The following is a 12736-nucleotide window of genomic DNA, read 5'->3' as shown; positions in this document are numbered from 1 at the left end:
TTACTTGGCCTTTTTCCTTTGCAGCTCTTAAAATTCTTTCTTTATTCTGTATGTTTAGCATTTTGATTATTATGTGGTGGTGGGGACTTATTTTTTCCCTTTCTTTGTTTCAAGACAGGATGAGGGGATTTTTTTTTTTTTTGGTCCAGTTAATTTGGTGTTCTGTAAGCATCTTGTACCTTTATAGGCATGTCCTTCTTTAGGTTGGGAAAGTTTTTTTTCTATGATTTTTTTGAAAATGTTTTCTGTGTCTTTGAGCTGGTTTTCTTCTCTTTCTTCTATCCCTATTATTTATAGATTTGGGTTTTTCATGGTGTCCCAGATTTCCTGGATGTTTTGTGTTAGGAATGTATTAGATTTAACATTTTCTTTGACCAATAAATTTATTTCCTTTATTGAATCTTCAGTGCCCGAGGTTCTCTCTTCCATCTCTTTCATTCTGTTGGTGAAGCTTGCATCTTTAGTTCCTGTTTGCTTCCCCAGATTTTCCATTTCCAGAATTCTTTTTTGTTTGCGTTTTCTTAATGTTTTTATTTCAGTTTTCAAGTCTTAAACCATTTCCTTCACCCGTTTTTTTTTTTTTTTTCTCTTGGCTTTCTTTAAGGGATTTGTTGGTTTCTTCCATTTCTTTTGCTGTCTTTTCTTCAACTTCTTTAAGGGAACTGTTATTTCCTCTTTAAGAGCCTCTATCATCTTCATATAGTAATGTTAAATTTGTTTTCTTGTGTTTCAGCTGCATTGGCATGCTCAGGTTTTGCTGTTGTGCCATCACTGGGTTCTAGCTGTGCCATATTGCTCTTTAGTCTTACACTGACATTTGCTCATCTTTTCTTCCAACTGGTATAGCCTGAGCCTGTTCTTCCAACTGGTGTGGTCTGCACCTGTGGCTGTGTAGTCTGCTGTGGTTGTGGGGGAAGGCTGGCCATGGGAGGTGTTTGGGTACTTGGGATTGGGCGATGGAGTGGCTCTTGGTAGGATAGTGTCCAGTGGGTGGCGGCTGGAGGGACACAGCCTAGAGGCAGGTATCTCACCTGCTTGACAGCTGGTGAGGTGTAGTGAGAGGAGCGGCGGCGGGCTGCATTCCTGCCTGGCTCCCCTGGCGCCCGACTAGCTTTACCCGAAATAATTACACGGAAACTGTATTCTTTTAAATACTGCCTGGCCCATTATTTTCTGCCTCTTACTCACATCTTGATTAACCCATATCTAATAATCTGTGTAGCACCACAAAGTGGTGCCTTACCGGGAAGTTTCTACCGTACATCCATCTTGGGCTGGAGCTTCATTGCGTCTGGCTGAGGAGAGGCAGGGCAGTCTGCCTAATTTAGGAGAGGCGTGGCATCTGACTGAGACATCTACCTCACTTCCTTCTTCCTGTTCTGTCTACTCCACCCACCTAAGGGTTTCTTTATTAATGAATGAAATCAACATAAACAGAAGACTCTCCCACATCAGTGAGGACTGTGGCAGAGTTCCATCCGAGGTAGGCAGGGTCATTGCCTATTGGCTCTCAGACATGGGGGTCAAATGTCCCCTCTGTAGGAAACCAAGGATAAACGTTCTGAATAAATTGTAAAAACTCCATGACTTGAGTAAAAGAGAGTTTCAAACTTTTTGCTTTAACCATATGCTTAATAATATCTACATAAAGAGCAAGTTATTCTGAATCACACTGTCCCGTTTCTGTTGGAACAGGGCACTTCTCAAGTTCTCTGATTACCTGTCCCTCCCTAAACCAGGGGCTTTCTTGGCAGGTCTGCAGCACCCTTAGACAGGATCCTATCCTCTTCAGTCCCAATACATACCAACTTCAGGTCCCTATTCATGCCGACACTCTGTTGGGGGTCCAGCCTCAGCTTGGGTTCAGGTCCTGAGACAGGAAGGGGCATTGGCGCAAAGAAAACTTCTTACCACCAAGTGGATTGACCTCAAGTGGCCTCAAATAGCTCAGGCCATCTTTATATATACTTAAACAGAGGTTTTCTTACCAATGGCTTTATTATTGGCTTCTATTTTTGCTTCAAGAAATACATCACAACTTACGGAGGCCATCGTGATCATTACGAAAGCCCCCGTTGTTCCCCTTTACGCTTCCCCAAATACATTTTCCCGCTCTTGCATAACCTTATTCTAGATGTAGAGATCAGCATTTCTGCAGGGTTAACTAAATATGGAGCCAGACGCACCCTGCTCTGGCCGCACTGATGTCGGCTGTCAGTCACGTGCGGTTGGGCACAATGGTATAAGGGTAACAGTACTCAATCCCAGACAATTCTTCCATGTCTGCAAGATATGCTTTTATACAGTTCCCTTTGCCACAAGAGGGTCCCATGGCTCCATCTCTCTGTAAAAGGCAGACTTTGATAAGGTGCTCTTTTCCCATCCCCTACGCCACACTTCTTCCACCAGTCTACGCTTCTGTGTGTGGTAAAGATGGATCTCTCCATCCCATATTTTGCATTGTGCTTTTCCTGCTTGGAGCATACCAGATCCTACCAATGATTCTATGCTTGGTGCCCAGGGAACTTACTCTAAACAGTTAGCCCTATGTGGATTCTTGAGACTTTCTTCGTTCCTAGTCTGTGTACGCATGCCCTGCTCTCCTTTCCCGGACTGTGAGGCAGGGTTCACGTTCCAAGTGTTGTTCTCTCATATGTACCTAACCGTCTCTGTTGAGTCAGAAAAGTCCCCAGCGTTGGGAGTCGTAGTTAGTAATTCCAGATAAGAGATATAAGAAGCATTAATCCCCTGCTAAATTTTAGGGGAAATAGTTGAGAAAGAACAGAATTGCCATGGAAAATTATAGCTGTTATGACTGACAAAGTAAAACTACAAACCTCCCAAAGAATCAATATCATGAGAGAGAAAAGAGCCCGCAAGCTGCACAAATTTTGCAGATCCCTACCCTGCGCCACGGACTACTGGTCCTTCGGAGTGAGAGTCTGTTTCCATGGAAACCCGTCCGACAGGTACCCGTATGCTGGTCTGAGACCAGGCTGCAGCTCCGGAGAGGTAACTTGTATACAAATTTCAAATGAGTTCTGATCACATCTTTTTCATAGTTTGTGTCCCTGACACTCAGCCTGTGTTTTACCTTCATAGACACCGTGTCTGCTAGGTCACGTGTCCGTGGTCACGTGTCCGTGGCTCAAGGCTATGTGCCGGGATGGGTCCTCAGAAGTACATTATCTGAGACGAAATGGCTGATTTTCTGACCTTGTCTGACTTTATACGTGTTCATTAGCATATATAATTGTACAGAGCAAGGAATTTCCCACTGGTCTTTCCAAATGTGCTCACAGAATATCCCTTCCCCATCCCTAGTAGTTTCCCTCTCACTCCCAAGCCCCTCTCCTTGCCTAAATCTCACACATGGGAGAAAACATTGTGTTTGTCTTCATGAGACTGGCTTATTATTCTTGACATGATGATATCAAGTTCCATCAAGTTAGCTGCAGATGACACAATTTAATTCCTTATGGTTGAGTAAAACTCCATTGTGGGCATATACCGTATTTCTTTGTCTATTTATCTGTGATTGGCATCTGTCTGACCCCCACACCTTGACAATTTTGAGTGCTGCAGCAGGGACTTGACTGGCCGCAGCCTGGGGACATGCTACGCTCTTTTCTCTGTCCCCGTAGCTTGGTCCATACACTCTTAGCCTTTCCTGAGTGTAGTACTGCTTTACCCTCTCATTTTGCCCTCTGTACCCTCATTTCCCCTTGAACACTCCTGCTCCTCACTGACTTCTAGCTCCAGTCCCAGGAGGTAGAGCTGTCTCTAAAATGATTTCTGGCTTATAGATGAGGAAAATGAGTCTTGTAAAGATTGAGCTTTCAAGGCTTCAAGTAGCAGCACCGGCCCCAGCCCCTGCTTGAACTCTGCTTTAGTGGCAGGATACTGTGGGAGGGGTAGGGCTGCCCAGACTGGAATGAGAACGGACTGTCAGGGTCAACTGGGGAGCACAAGAGGTTCCAGGGTGGCTTTCAGGGTGCCGTAGAGGAGATTTTCACACTGGATGGAGGTGGGAAGGGCAGGCTGAAGACGCTTTGTGCAGCTCTGAGAATGCAGCACGCTCTCTTCTCCTCGGAGAGAAGGGACAAGCACTGTTGTCGGCAGTGCTGGCCGGCTGGGATTTCCTCCTTTAGCTGTGCAAGGCTAGCCTTCCCCAGGCTCAGTCCCCTTGAGCAGCTCCTGGTGCTCATTGCGTTGATCTTCTCCCCCTGGAGGACCCAGCCCCACATCCTCCCATTGTCAGAGCTGATATAGTGCCTCATTAATTTAGACTCATGTAAATATTTTTGGAAACGTTGCTTTGCCGTCCTGAAGGGTGGTAGGGCTGAGTGTGAGCTGGCTGGGGTCTCATCCGCCTCTTCCTGACCTCCTTCCTGCTTCTGTTGTTTCCTGTCCTCTGCCTCTTGCCCAAATCCCTCACCACAGCCAGACAAAGGCCAGGGGGCTGTGGGGAGAAAGGCTTCCTCTTCAGGGCTTCTTGGGTTGGGATGGGCAGACTAGGTGGCCCAGGGACAACTGGGCAAAGCCCTTTCCCTCCCGGGACCTTGCCTTCCTCCCCGGTGGAACCCAATGTGTGGAATAGCTTAGTTACCACAACCTTTTACCATCAAAGGCCACTTTGCTTGCTTTCCTGTTCTCCCCCGGTAAGCACTCTTGGGGGAAAGATTCTGTTTTCATAACCCACACAGTTTATTAAATAATAATGATTATGTCGTCTCAGTTTTTATTCAACAAAGGTCTGCTGAGCAACATGAGATGAATGAGAGCCACCATGTGGACTTGCTAAGACCCAGGCTTGAGCTGCTGGTGCTTGGCATTTAGAGGTTTATCTTGGGAAGGGAACAGGGGCTGTGCCATTTCCAAAAGGTTTTATGCAATGCTGACTCTGGGCCCACGATACTGCCCTCTCCCCCTTTTACTGTCTTCTATGGCCTATGAGCTAAACCTCAGCGAATTTAGGAGTCTTCCTTGTTACAGGTCCCAGGAGCTCAGTCCTTACACATGGCCATGCTGTAGAAGGCCCTGATTCCTTCTGAGGTTTATAAACATGATGGTACTATGACCCACATGGCATGGGTTTGTTAAAGTTGTCATACATGGGGTTCTGTGTGTGGGGCAAAGATGGGTATCCGTGAGTAAGAGCACAAGTCGGGTGGGCAGAGATCAGGAAAGACTTCCAGGTTCCTACGGATCCCATTCTGATGCATCAGATAGGGCTTGTTGACATGATCTCCGTTCAGGGACTGCAAGATGGGTTCACGGTCCTGTTTTGACCTCGTTGGCAAGATACCCACTTGACCAACCGCTGTTGGAGATGCTGCCACAATCACCAGAATCCTAGTGAAATAGGTCTGACTGGTTCTACGTCTTCATGGGTAGATGGAGAAACAAGTTCAGGCCACAAAGCAAGCTGATCCATCATTCAAGCTAGGATGTCAGAGACCCCCCATGAGGTCTCCACAGGCTGTGCTTTCTTAAGCTGCTAGCTGTCATTCATCCTCCTCAGTCTTGCCCTGCTTAACTGTTTCTGTGGTGCTCATCAGGACCCTACTGCATGGCCTTTACTCACCCATCGCCGCCACTCCCTCCCCTCTAGCCATCAGAGGCACGGCCTGAATTATTCACTTGTGCTCAGAGCCACACACACACAGCCTGCCACAGGCTAGCTGCTCAGCAAACAGTCGCTGAGTGACAGAGGCAGGAGGGCATTGGAACGTTCGTTCCTGGGTCTCAGGCTAGCCCATTGTTTCTGCCTTCACTGTCCTGGTGCCCAGGGAGCCTGCAGAGTCTGGAATAGGGCCGAGAAGTTGGAATTAGTACCAAATGGTGGAGTGAGTGGAGGCAGGGGCTCTTGTTGGTGGGGATGGGGTGGGGGGGGGAGATTTGGCTTTAATTGCTGCAGTTGACCATTTGGCTTCCGCCAGATAAGGTGTGACGGGGTGGGACTGCAGTTTTGCTGCTGAAGGCAATAATGGTGCAATACTGAACCGAAGTGGGTAGTCAAGTTTAAGTTAGGTCTGACCTCCTGCTCCCCTCGGACAACAAGCCACCTGTTAGGGACACAGCTGTGGCTGCCTCTTGGGGAGGAGAGGGGGGGGGGCTGTTGCCCTGGGTGAGTTCCCAATCTGTGGAGTTCAAAGCAGACCTGTGAAGTGAAGTCAGAGGCTGGAGCAGAGAGCTGGGAGGGAGGGGGTGAGAAGTCAGCAAGGGGCAGAGAAGGGCTAGGCTTGTACTTTGATGTTCCAGCACAGAGCCCCAGCCAGGTCTGGGTGGGGTCCCAGCAGATGGCTTCAGGTTTCCTCCTCAGCTCAAAGTGCTAGAGAGAGCCAATTAAGCACCCTTTCCTGTCTTGTAGCCAGGATGTTTATCTAGATTCCTGATCCGATGACAGGATTGTGTGTGAGTCCAGTGCACGCACAACCCCACTACATACACACAAGCAACTTCTGTGTCCAGAAGCGTGTGCCCGGTGCACATTCCTACCCCACCGTATACACGAAATCACATTCCCCTAGACATGGTGATGTGTGTTCCTACTGCACATGCAAGGAAGCCTGTGGACATGCGATTGCATACACCGAGTGCCGTTCATATCTGCATTCTGTTCACTCACACCCCAGACTTCACATCTACGTGGACTCATCATGTATAAAACTTGTGCCTTACCGTTCACGGGACACTGTTCATCACAGTGCAAGGCTGTCTCTCCTATGTCAGGGGCCAGCCTATGAGCAAGGTTGGGGAGGACTCCTGAACCCCCTGATTCTAGAATTCTCACTCTCCAGCAGAGTTTGCTTTTCTCAAAGAGCATGGAACAGGTCCAAGGTGCTTTTGTGCCAGGAGGTATTTCTCTCTGGCTTGTCACAGTGCCTGGCAGAAATCACCCAGGAGAGAGAAATCTTCTAAGATACCTGATCCTTTCTCTCCCAGGATAGTGAGTTCTGGAGCCTCTGGCCAACAACCCTGTCTTAGTTTCTGCTTTACGAGATGGCTGCCAGTAGATTATTTTGGAACAGCTTTGCAAAAAGTTGCCCTTGTTGCTCTGGTAGAATGGCCCTGGGGTAAAGACTCCAGTTCTTATCAGCCCTCCAAACACATCCCTAGTGCTTTCATTCAGCAGACACTAATTAGCAGCTAAGCAGAGAAGTTGGATGACAGATAGTGAACCATCCCAGGGCTGGGGTATGTGCAATTTATGGGGAGTCTCTGAGTCCTGGAGCACACATTCACCCTCAGTTCTGAATACCAGTCTCGCATCTTCTATAATGGCTAGTGTAGGGGGAGACAGGGATGGATCAGCTCCAAGCTGGGTGAGGAGTGAGCCTGACCATCAGTGTTGGGATCACTTAGCCGCCTGGCTTCAGCTGGCTCTAGACTGAAGGCTGTGTTTTATCAGCACCCCGCCACTCCAGGACAGATCATTAGCCTCTGCCCCATCCCTGGCTCCCAGTTCCCTTCCTTTTCAACTAAGTCAGAGAATTCAAGAAATGCATCCATTTCTCTCCATGGAGAACTCTGGGCTTGCATCTGGCTTGGGATCCAAGTGGGGACAGCTGGGAGAGACAGACAAGGAGTTGATTTCAAGAGTATTGCATGCTTCTCTGCTTCCCTCCTTCTATGTCCTCAGTTGCCCAGGGCTGCTTCTGGATCTTTCTGGAAGCAAAAAGGAAATGTGTGTGTGTGGGACTGATAGTGTTGTCAGATTCGGTCTTTATCCTAGAATGACTACATCACGAGTCTTTACTCTCTATCCTGATCTGACCCGAGAAGACCCTGCACCACCCTTAGGTCACACCTGACAGGCGAATCCATCCGAAGTGGATGAAGGTTAACTGTGTCTACTCCACCACACAGCCGTTCTGCCCCCTGCTCAGAGGAAGCGAGTGGGTTTGCGTACTGTGAGGTCGACGAAGCCCGGCGCCGGGTAAAACTGAGTGAGATGACTCCTATTCTGTAGGAGTCAAGACTCTAGAATCAGAGTCCTGTTAACTCTTCAGTTAGCACAGCCAACCAGGTGTTCTCTCTGGCCATGGCCGATATGTAAATTACAGTCACCCTAGCATCCTCCGTATCTCTATGACACTTACCATGCGACAATTCTGATTTTAAAGGGTTGAAGGCCTTGTAGTCGTTGAATGAACAAGTTCCCCTTACCTCCCTTGTATCTCTGTTTCCTCATCTTTCAAGCTGAGGTTAAATAAGAGCATATATTTCCTAAGGTTTGTGTGAGTGTGTGCTTGTATGTGTGCGGGCGGCGTATGCGCATGTGCATATGTGTGTGTGCCTGTGTGCTCACCTGTGCATACGGAGGCCAAGTTTGATGTTGGGTTGGTTTTCCCAATAGTTTCTCCACTTTGTTTTTTGATTACGGTCTGTTATTGAACTTAGACCCCGACTGCTTTGGCTAGGCTGGTTGGCTAGTGAGGTCCCAGAATCTCTTTGTCTCTGTTCCACCTAGCACTAAATCACAGATGCCTGCTGTCTTTCCTGTTTTTATGGGATGCTGGGGATTGCTGGGGTTATGAACTCAGCCCTCCAGGCAGTCTCCCCAGCCTACTCCTCACACTGTTTTGATGACTGAAAGAGACAATAAAACCTAGAAGAATGCCCGGTGCTCAGAATGTGAACAATGTATAGTGCTCACGAGAGCCAGACAGGTCTGTAATTACGGCTGCTCATAACTAAAGGTCAGGGGAGGCTCCTAGAACTTTTCTTATCTTTCTCTCCGTTCATCTTTCCTGTTTCCCCATTGCATTCTAAGACGTTGGCCAAGGTTGTTTTCATTTTTTTCTTTCTTTGCATTGTTTGTTCTGGCTTCCTGTCTGTGGATCTTCTGTGTTTCTTCTACCTTCCAACCTCAGGAAGCTCCTCCTACTCAAAACCTACCAACTGGAGATGCTAGGATCAGCTTTATTGCTCTTTTTATGTTTGATATGGGTGTTAATGGACTTGAACTAATGCATCTTCAGTTTCTGCCTCTCAAGTGCTGGGATTAGAGGCATGTAACACCATGCCCAGCACCTAGTCTACCTTTTTTTTAAAAAAAAAAATGGAATTAATTACCTTTGATAATGAATCTGGAAATTTCTGATAAACATTTAGAATTAGACATGGTCTTGAAAAATCTTGAGGTTTGGCTGACACTGTTCACATTCCTGCAGGGACCACAGACCAGAACTGATGAGGTCTTTTGTCTTATTATTTTATTTGAGACAAAGTCTCATTGTGTTACCCAGGTTGTCCCTGAACTTTGGATACAAGATCCACCTGCCTCAGCCTCTGAAGTGGCTGACACTACAGCAGGCATGCGCATTGCCTGGCCAATCCTCTGACGGATAAACTCCAGTTTGTCGCGGTCTAACTTTGTCCAGATACATGCTTAGCTTGTTCACGCGGGTGTCTGAATTTGAGGTCTCAACTTGAAGGTCCTTATAGGACGTTTACTGACAAACCCTCCTTCCAGATAGCGACTGTCAGCTTTGTAAGTCCTTCGCCATGGATGGCTAAGACTTACCAGGTTTGGGCCCATTTCATTAGAGCCCACCTTTCCCCTCCCTCTCTCCCATATCTTCTCTCTCCCTCCCCTCTTCTCCTTTCCTGTCATCCACCCCCACCCCCATGTGGGGAGGGAGGGAACCCAGGGCCTCACACTCTCCTATTAAGCTAAGCTTGTAATCTTCCTGGCCACATTCAGGTAGCTGCCCTCACTCTTGGGGGTTGAGGTGGAAAGGATGCTTTTTGAAAAAATCTTATCTTGTGCATCCTTCCTCTTCCTGAAGATCCTGGTGAAGAAGCCAGATGGGGGGGGGGGTGAGCACTACAACATCTGCTCAGGGGCTGTTTTCTTTTTCTGCGTCCTCCTCTAACTCAACTTCCTGACCCTCTGTGGTCTTACGAAACCTCCCGGCCCATGGATATTGGTAAGAACTTGAGCACTGAGCTGAGTTAGTGATCTTAACACGTAGCAATCCCGACATTCATTCTTCTCTTTTTCTTTCTCCTTTTCTAATGAGTCCATTTGCTTAGTCAGCCAACAATCAGAGATTCCTGATGACTTGCCAGAACTGTGTTTCCTATGTGCTTAGAGAAGAAGAAGAAGAAGTAAACAACCAACCACAACACAGTTTATCCCGTGACTTGTGGTAAGACACTCACCTTAAGCCTGGGCTTCCCCGTAGAGTTAATGGCTTGACTAGCAGTCATTTTGTCCCAGTGTCTTTCAACTTGTGACTCTGTCACCAACTTCCAATCACCTCCATTTGCAAACTACAAACTGTGCCATTTATGAACTGTAGAGAAATTTCACTATGATTTTGTGTGCAAAATACCAAAGTTCTCAGAAAGAGGGCTGGAGCAAAGGCGTGCTGAATCCCAGTGGGGTGGGGGTGGGGTGGGAGTCAGCAGGGGTCAGCAGGGACTGTCCAGATGCTGGGACTCCCCTGTGAAATATCACACCCTCTCTGCCCCATGCTTGCCCCCGGATTCAGGTCATACTGGGTTTCAATCTGCATAATTTGTCCCAGTTAGGAGGGTTGGGAGAGGGTGAGTATAGGAGGGTGAAGACTAAGCTGGGGGTAGACACCCTGGAAGGCAGGCATGAGGTGGGGGCCAGAGGAGGGGAGAGGAAAGAGTCTGGGGTGCGGGCTGGTGGCAGCCAGAGAGAGAGGAGGTGGGGCCAGGAGGAGCAGCAGGCTTGCAAAGCTCAGATAATTGTCAGCCCAGCACAGTAGGGGTCAATTTAGTCTACTTATCCAGTGACAAGAAGAAAAAAAAAAGTGGGCTGTAACTTAAAGATCTTAAGACTTACTAGAGAGGGAGGGCTTGGCCTGGGGGTGGGAGGAGGGAGTTCGGAGTTTAGAAGGAGGCAGAGACTCAGGAGGGTGCAAGGAAGTGTCCTAGCTGAGCCGGGGTGGGACAGGGAAGGTAGAGAGAAGCTGCTGAGGAGCACATCCTGCCGGGTCTGAGCTTCCAGAGGAGCTTGGTCTGCATGCCAGCAAGGGCACCCTCAGACCTTCTCTTACCTTGAGGGCACTAGCTGAGTGAGTGCTGTAGCTCCGGAGCTAGTGCCCCTGGGACTCACAGCCTACCTTCGCCACATTCGTCAGTATGGAAGATGATAATTATTACTATGCGGCCGACAACCAGTCGGAATGTGAGTACGAAGACTGGAAGTCCTCTGGGGCCCTCATCCCTGCCATCTACCTTCTGGTCTTCCTTCTGGGCACCACGGGCAACGGCCTGGTGCTCTGGACCGTGTTTCGGAGCAGCCGGGAAAAGAGACGCTCAGCTGACATCTTCATTGCCAGCCTGGCAGTGGCCGATCTGACCTTCGTGGTGACTTTGCCCCTGTGGGCCACCTATACCTACCGGGAGTTTGACTGGCCCTTTGGAACCTTCTCTTGCAAGCTCAGCAGCTACCTCATCTTCGTCAACATGTACGCCAGTGTCTTCTGCCTCACCGGCCTCAGCTTCGACCGATACCTGGCTATAGTCAGACCAGTGGCCAACGCTCGGCTTAGGCTGAGGGTCAGCGGGGCTGTGGCCACAGCCGTCCTGTGGGTGCTGGCTGCCCTTCTGGCTGTGCCTGTAATGGTGTTCCGTTCCACTGCTAATACAGAAAACAGCACCAAGGTCCAGTGCTACATGGACTACTCCATGGTGGCTACCTCAAGCTCAGAGTGGGCCTGGGAGGTGGGCCTGGGGGTGTCCTCCACTGCTGTCGGCTTCGTGGTACCCTTCACCATCATGCTGACATGTTACTTCTTCATCGCCCAAACCATTGCGGGCCATTTCCGGAAGGAGCGCATTGAGGGCCTGCGGAAGCGACGCCGGCTGCTCACCATCATCGTGGTGTTGGTGGTGACCTTCGCCCTGTGCTGGATGCCTTACCACCTGGTGAAGACGCTCTACATGCTGGGAAATTTGCTGCACTGGCCCTGTGACTTTGACAGCTTCCTCATGAACGTCTTTCCCTATTGCACCTGCATTAGCTACGTCAACAGCTGCCTCAACCCCTTTCTCTATGCCTTTTTTGACCCTCGGTTCCGCCAAGCCTGCACGTCTATGCTCTGCTGCGACCAGAGCAGGTGCAAAGGCAGCCCTCACAGCAGCAGCGGGGAGAAGTCAGCCAGTTATTCTTCCGGGCACAGCCAGGGCCCTGGCCCCAACATGGGAAAAGGAGGAGAGCAGATGCATGAGAAATCTATTCCCTATAGTCAAGAGACCCTGGTGGACTAGGGCTGGGGCCAGAGAGAAGTCTGGTGCCTTGGGTCTGACCCAAACGTTACCCTCACGCTCTGAGAACCAGGTAGCATGGTTGCACCTTCTCCCTGACTGACCCCTGGCTCCATTCCCCGCTTCCTGGCTCCAAGCTCTGTTTTGCCGACTTTTTCCTCAGAGGTTTGTGGTTTAGAAGGAAGAGATGGAGCCTTGCAAACAGACTCTTGCTCAGCTGATCAGTATTCTCAAGGCTCGCACAAGTCTCCCGTCCTCTCTAAGACTCAGTTTTTTTTTTTTTTTTTTTTTTTTTTTTTTTTTTTTGTATTAAATGGGAGAAAGATATATGGACCCTAAAACGTTGAAGTATGAATTTTGACTAAATGTATTTCCTTCTGCTCTTTCCTCAGCTCTGTAGCACCCCCCTTTCCCTCTTTTCTCTTTTTGTTTTCTGTGCTGCAGACACTTTCACTGTTTAATTACTAGCTCTCTCTAATGGATT

The 12736-nt window shown here is 48.8% G+C and overlaps 1 protein-coding gene across 1 annotated transcript; it reads left to right on the top strand.

Annotated features, from left to right (window-relative positions):
• The first annotated feature begins 11124 nt into the window (after window positions 1-11124).
• Aplnr (apelin receptor) lies at window positions 11125-12255 on the top strand. The gene has a single exon (XM_038338222.1). The coding sequence runs from the start codon at window positions 11125-11127 to the stop codon at window positions 12253-12255; it is 1131 nt and encodes a 376-aa protein (XP_038194150.1).
• The last annotated feature ends 481 nt before the right edge of the window (window positions 12256-12736 follow it).

Source organism: Arvicola amphibius, chromosome 7 (genome assembly GCF_903992535.2).
Source record: "Arvicola amphibius chromosome 7, mArvAmp1.2, whole genome shotgun sequence".
NCBI lineage: Eukaryota > Metazoa > Chordata > Mammalia > Rodentia > Cricetidae > Arvicola > Arvicola amphibius.
Note: the sequence above shows the minus strand (reverse complement) of the source record. Positions and strands in the feature narration are given on the sequence as shown.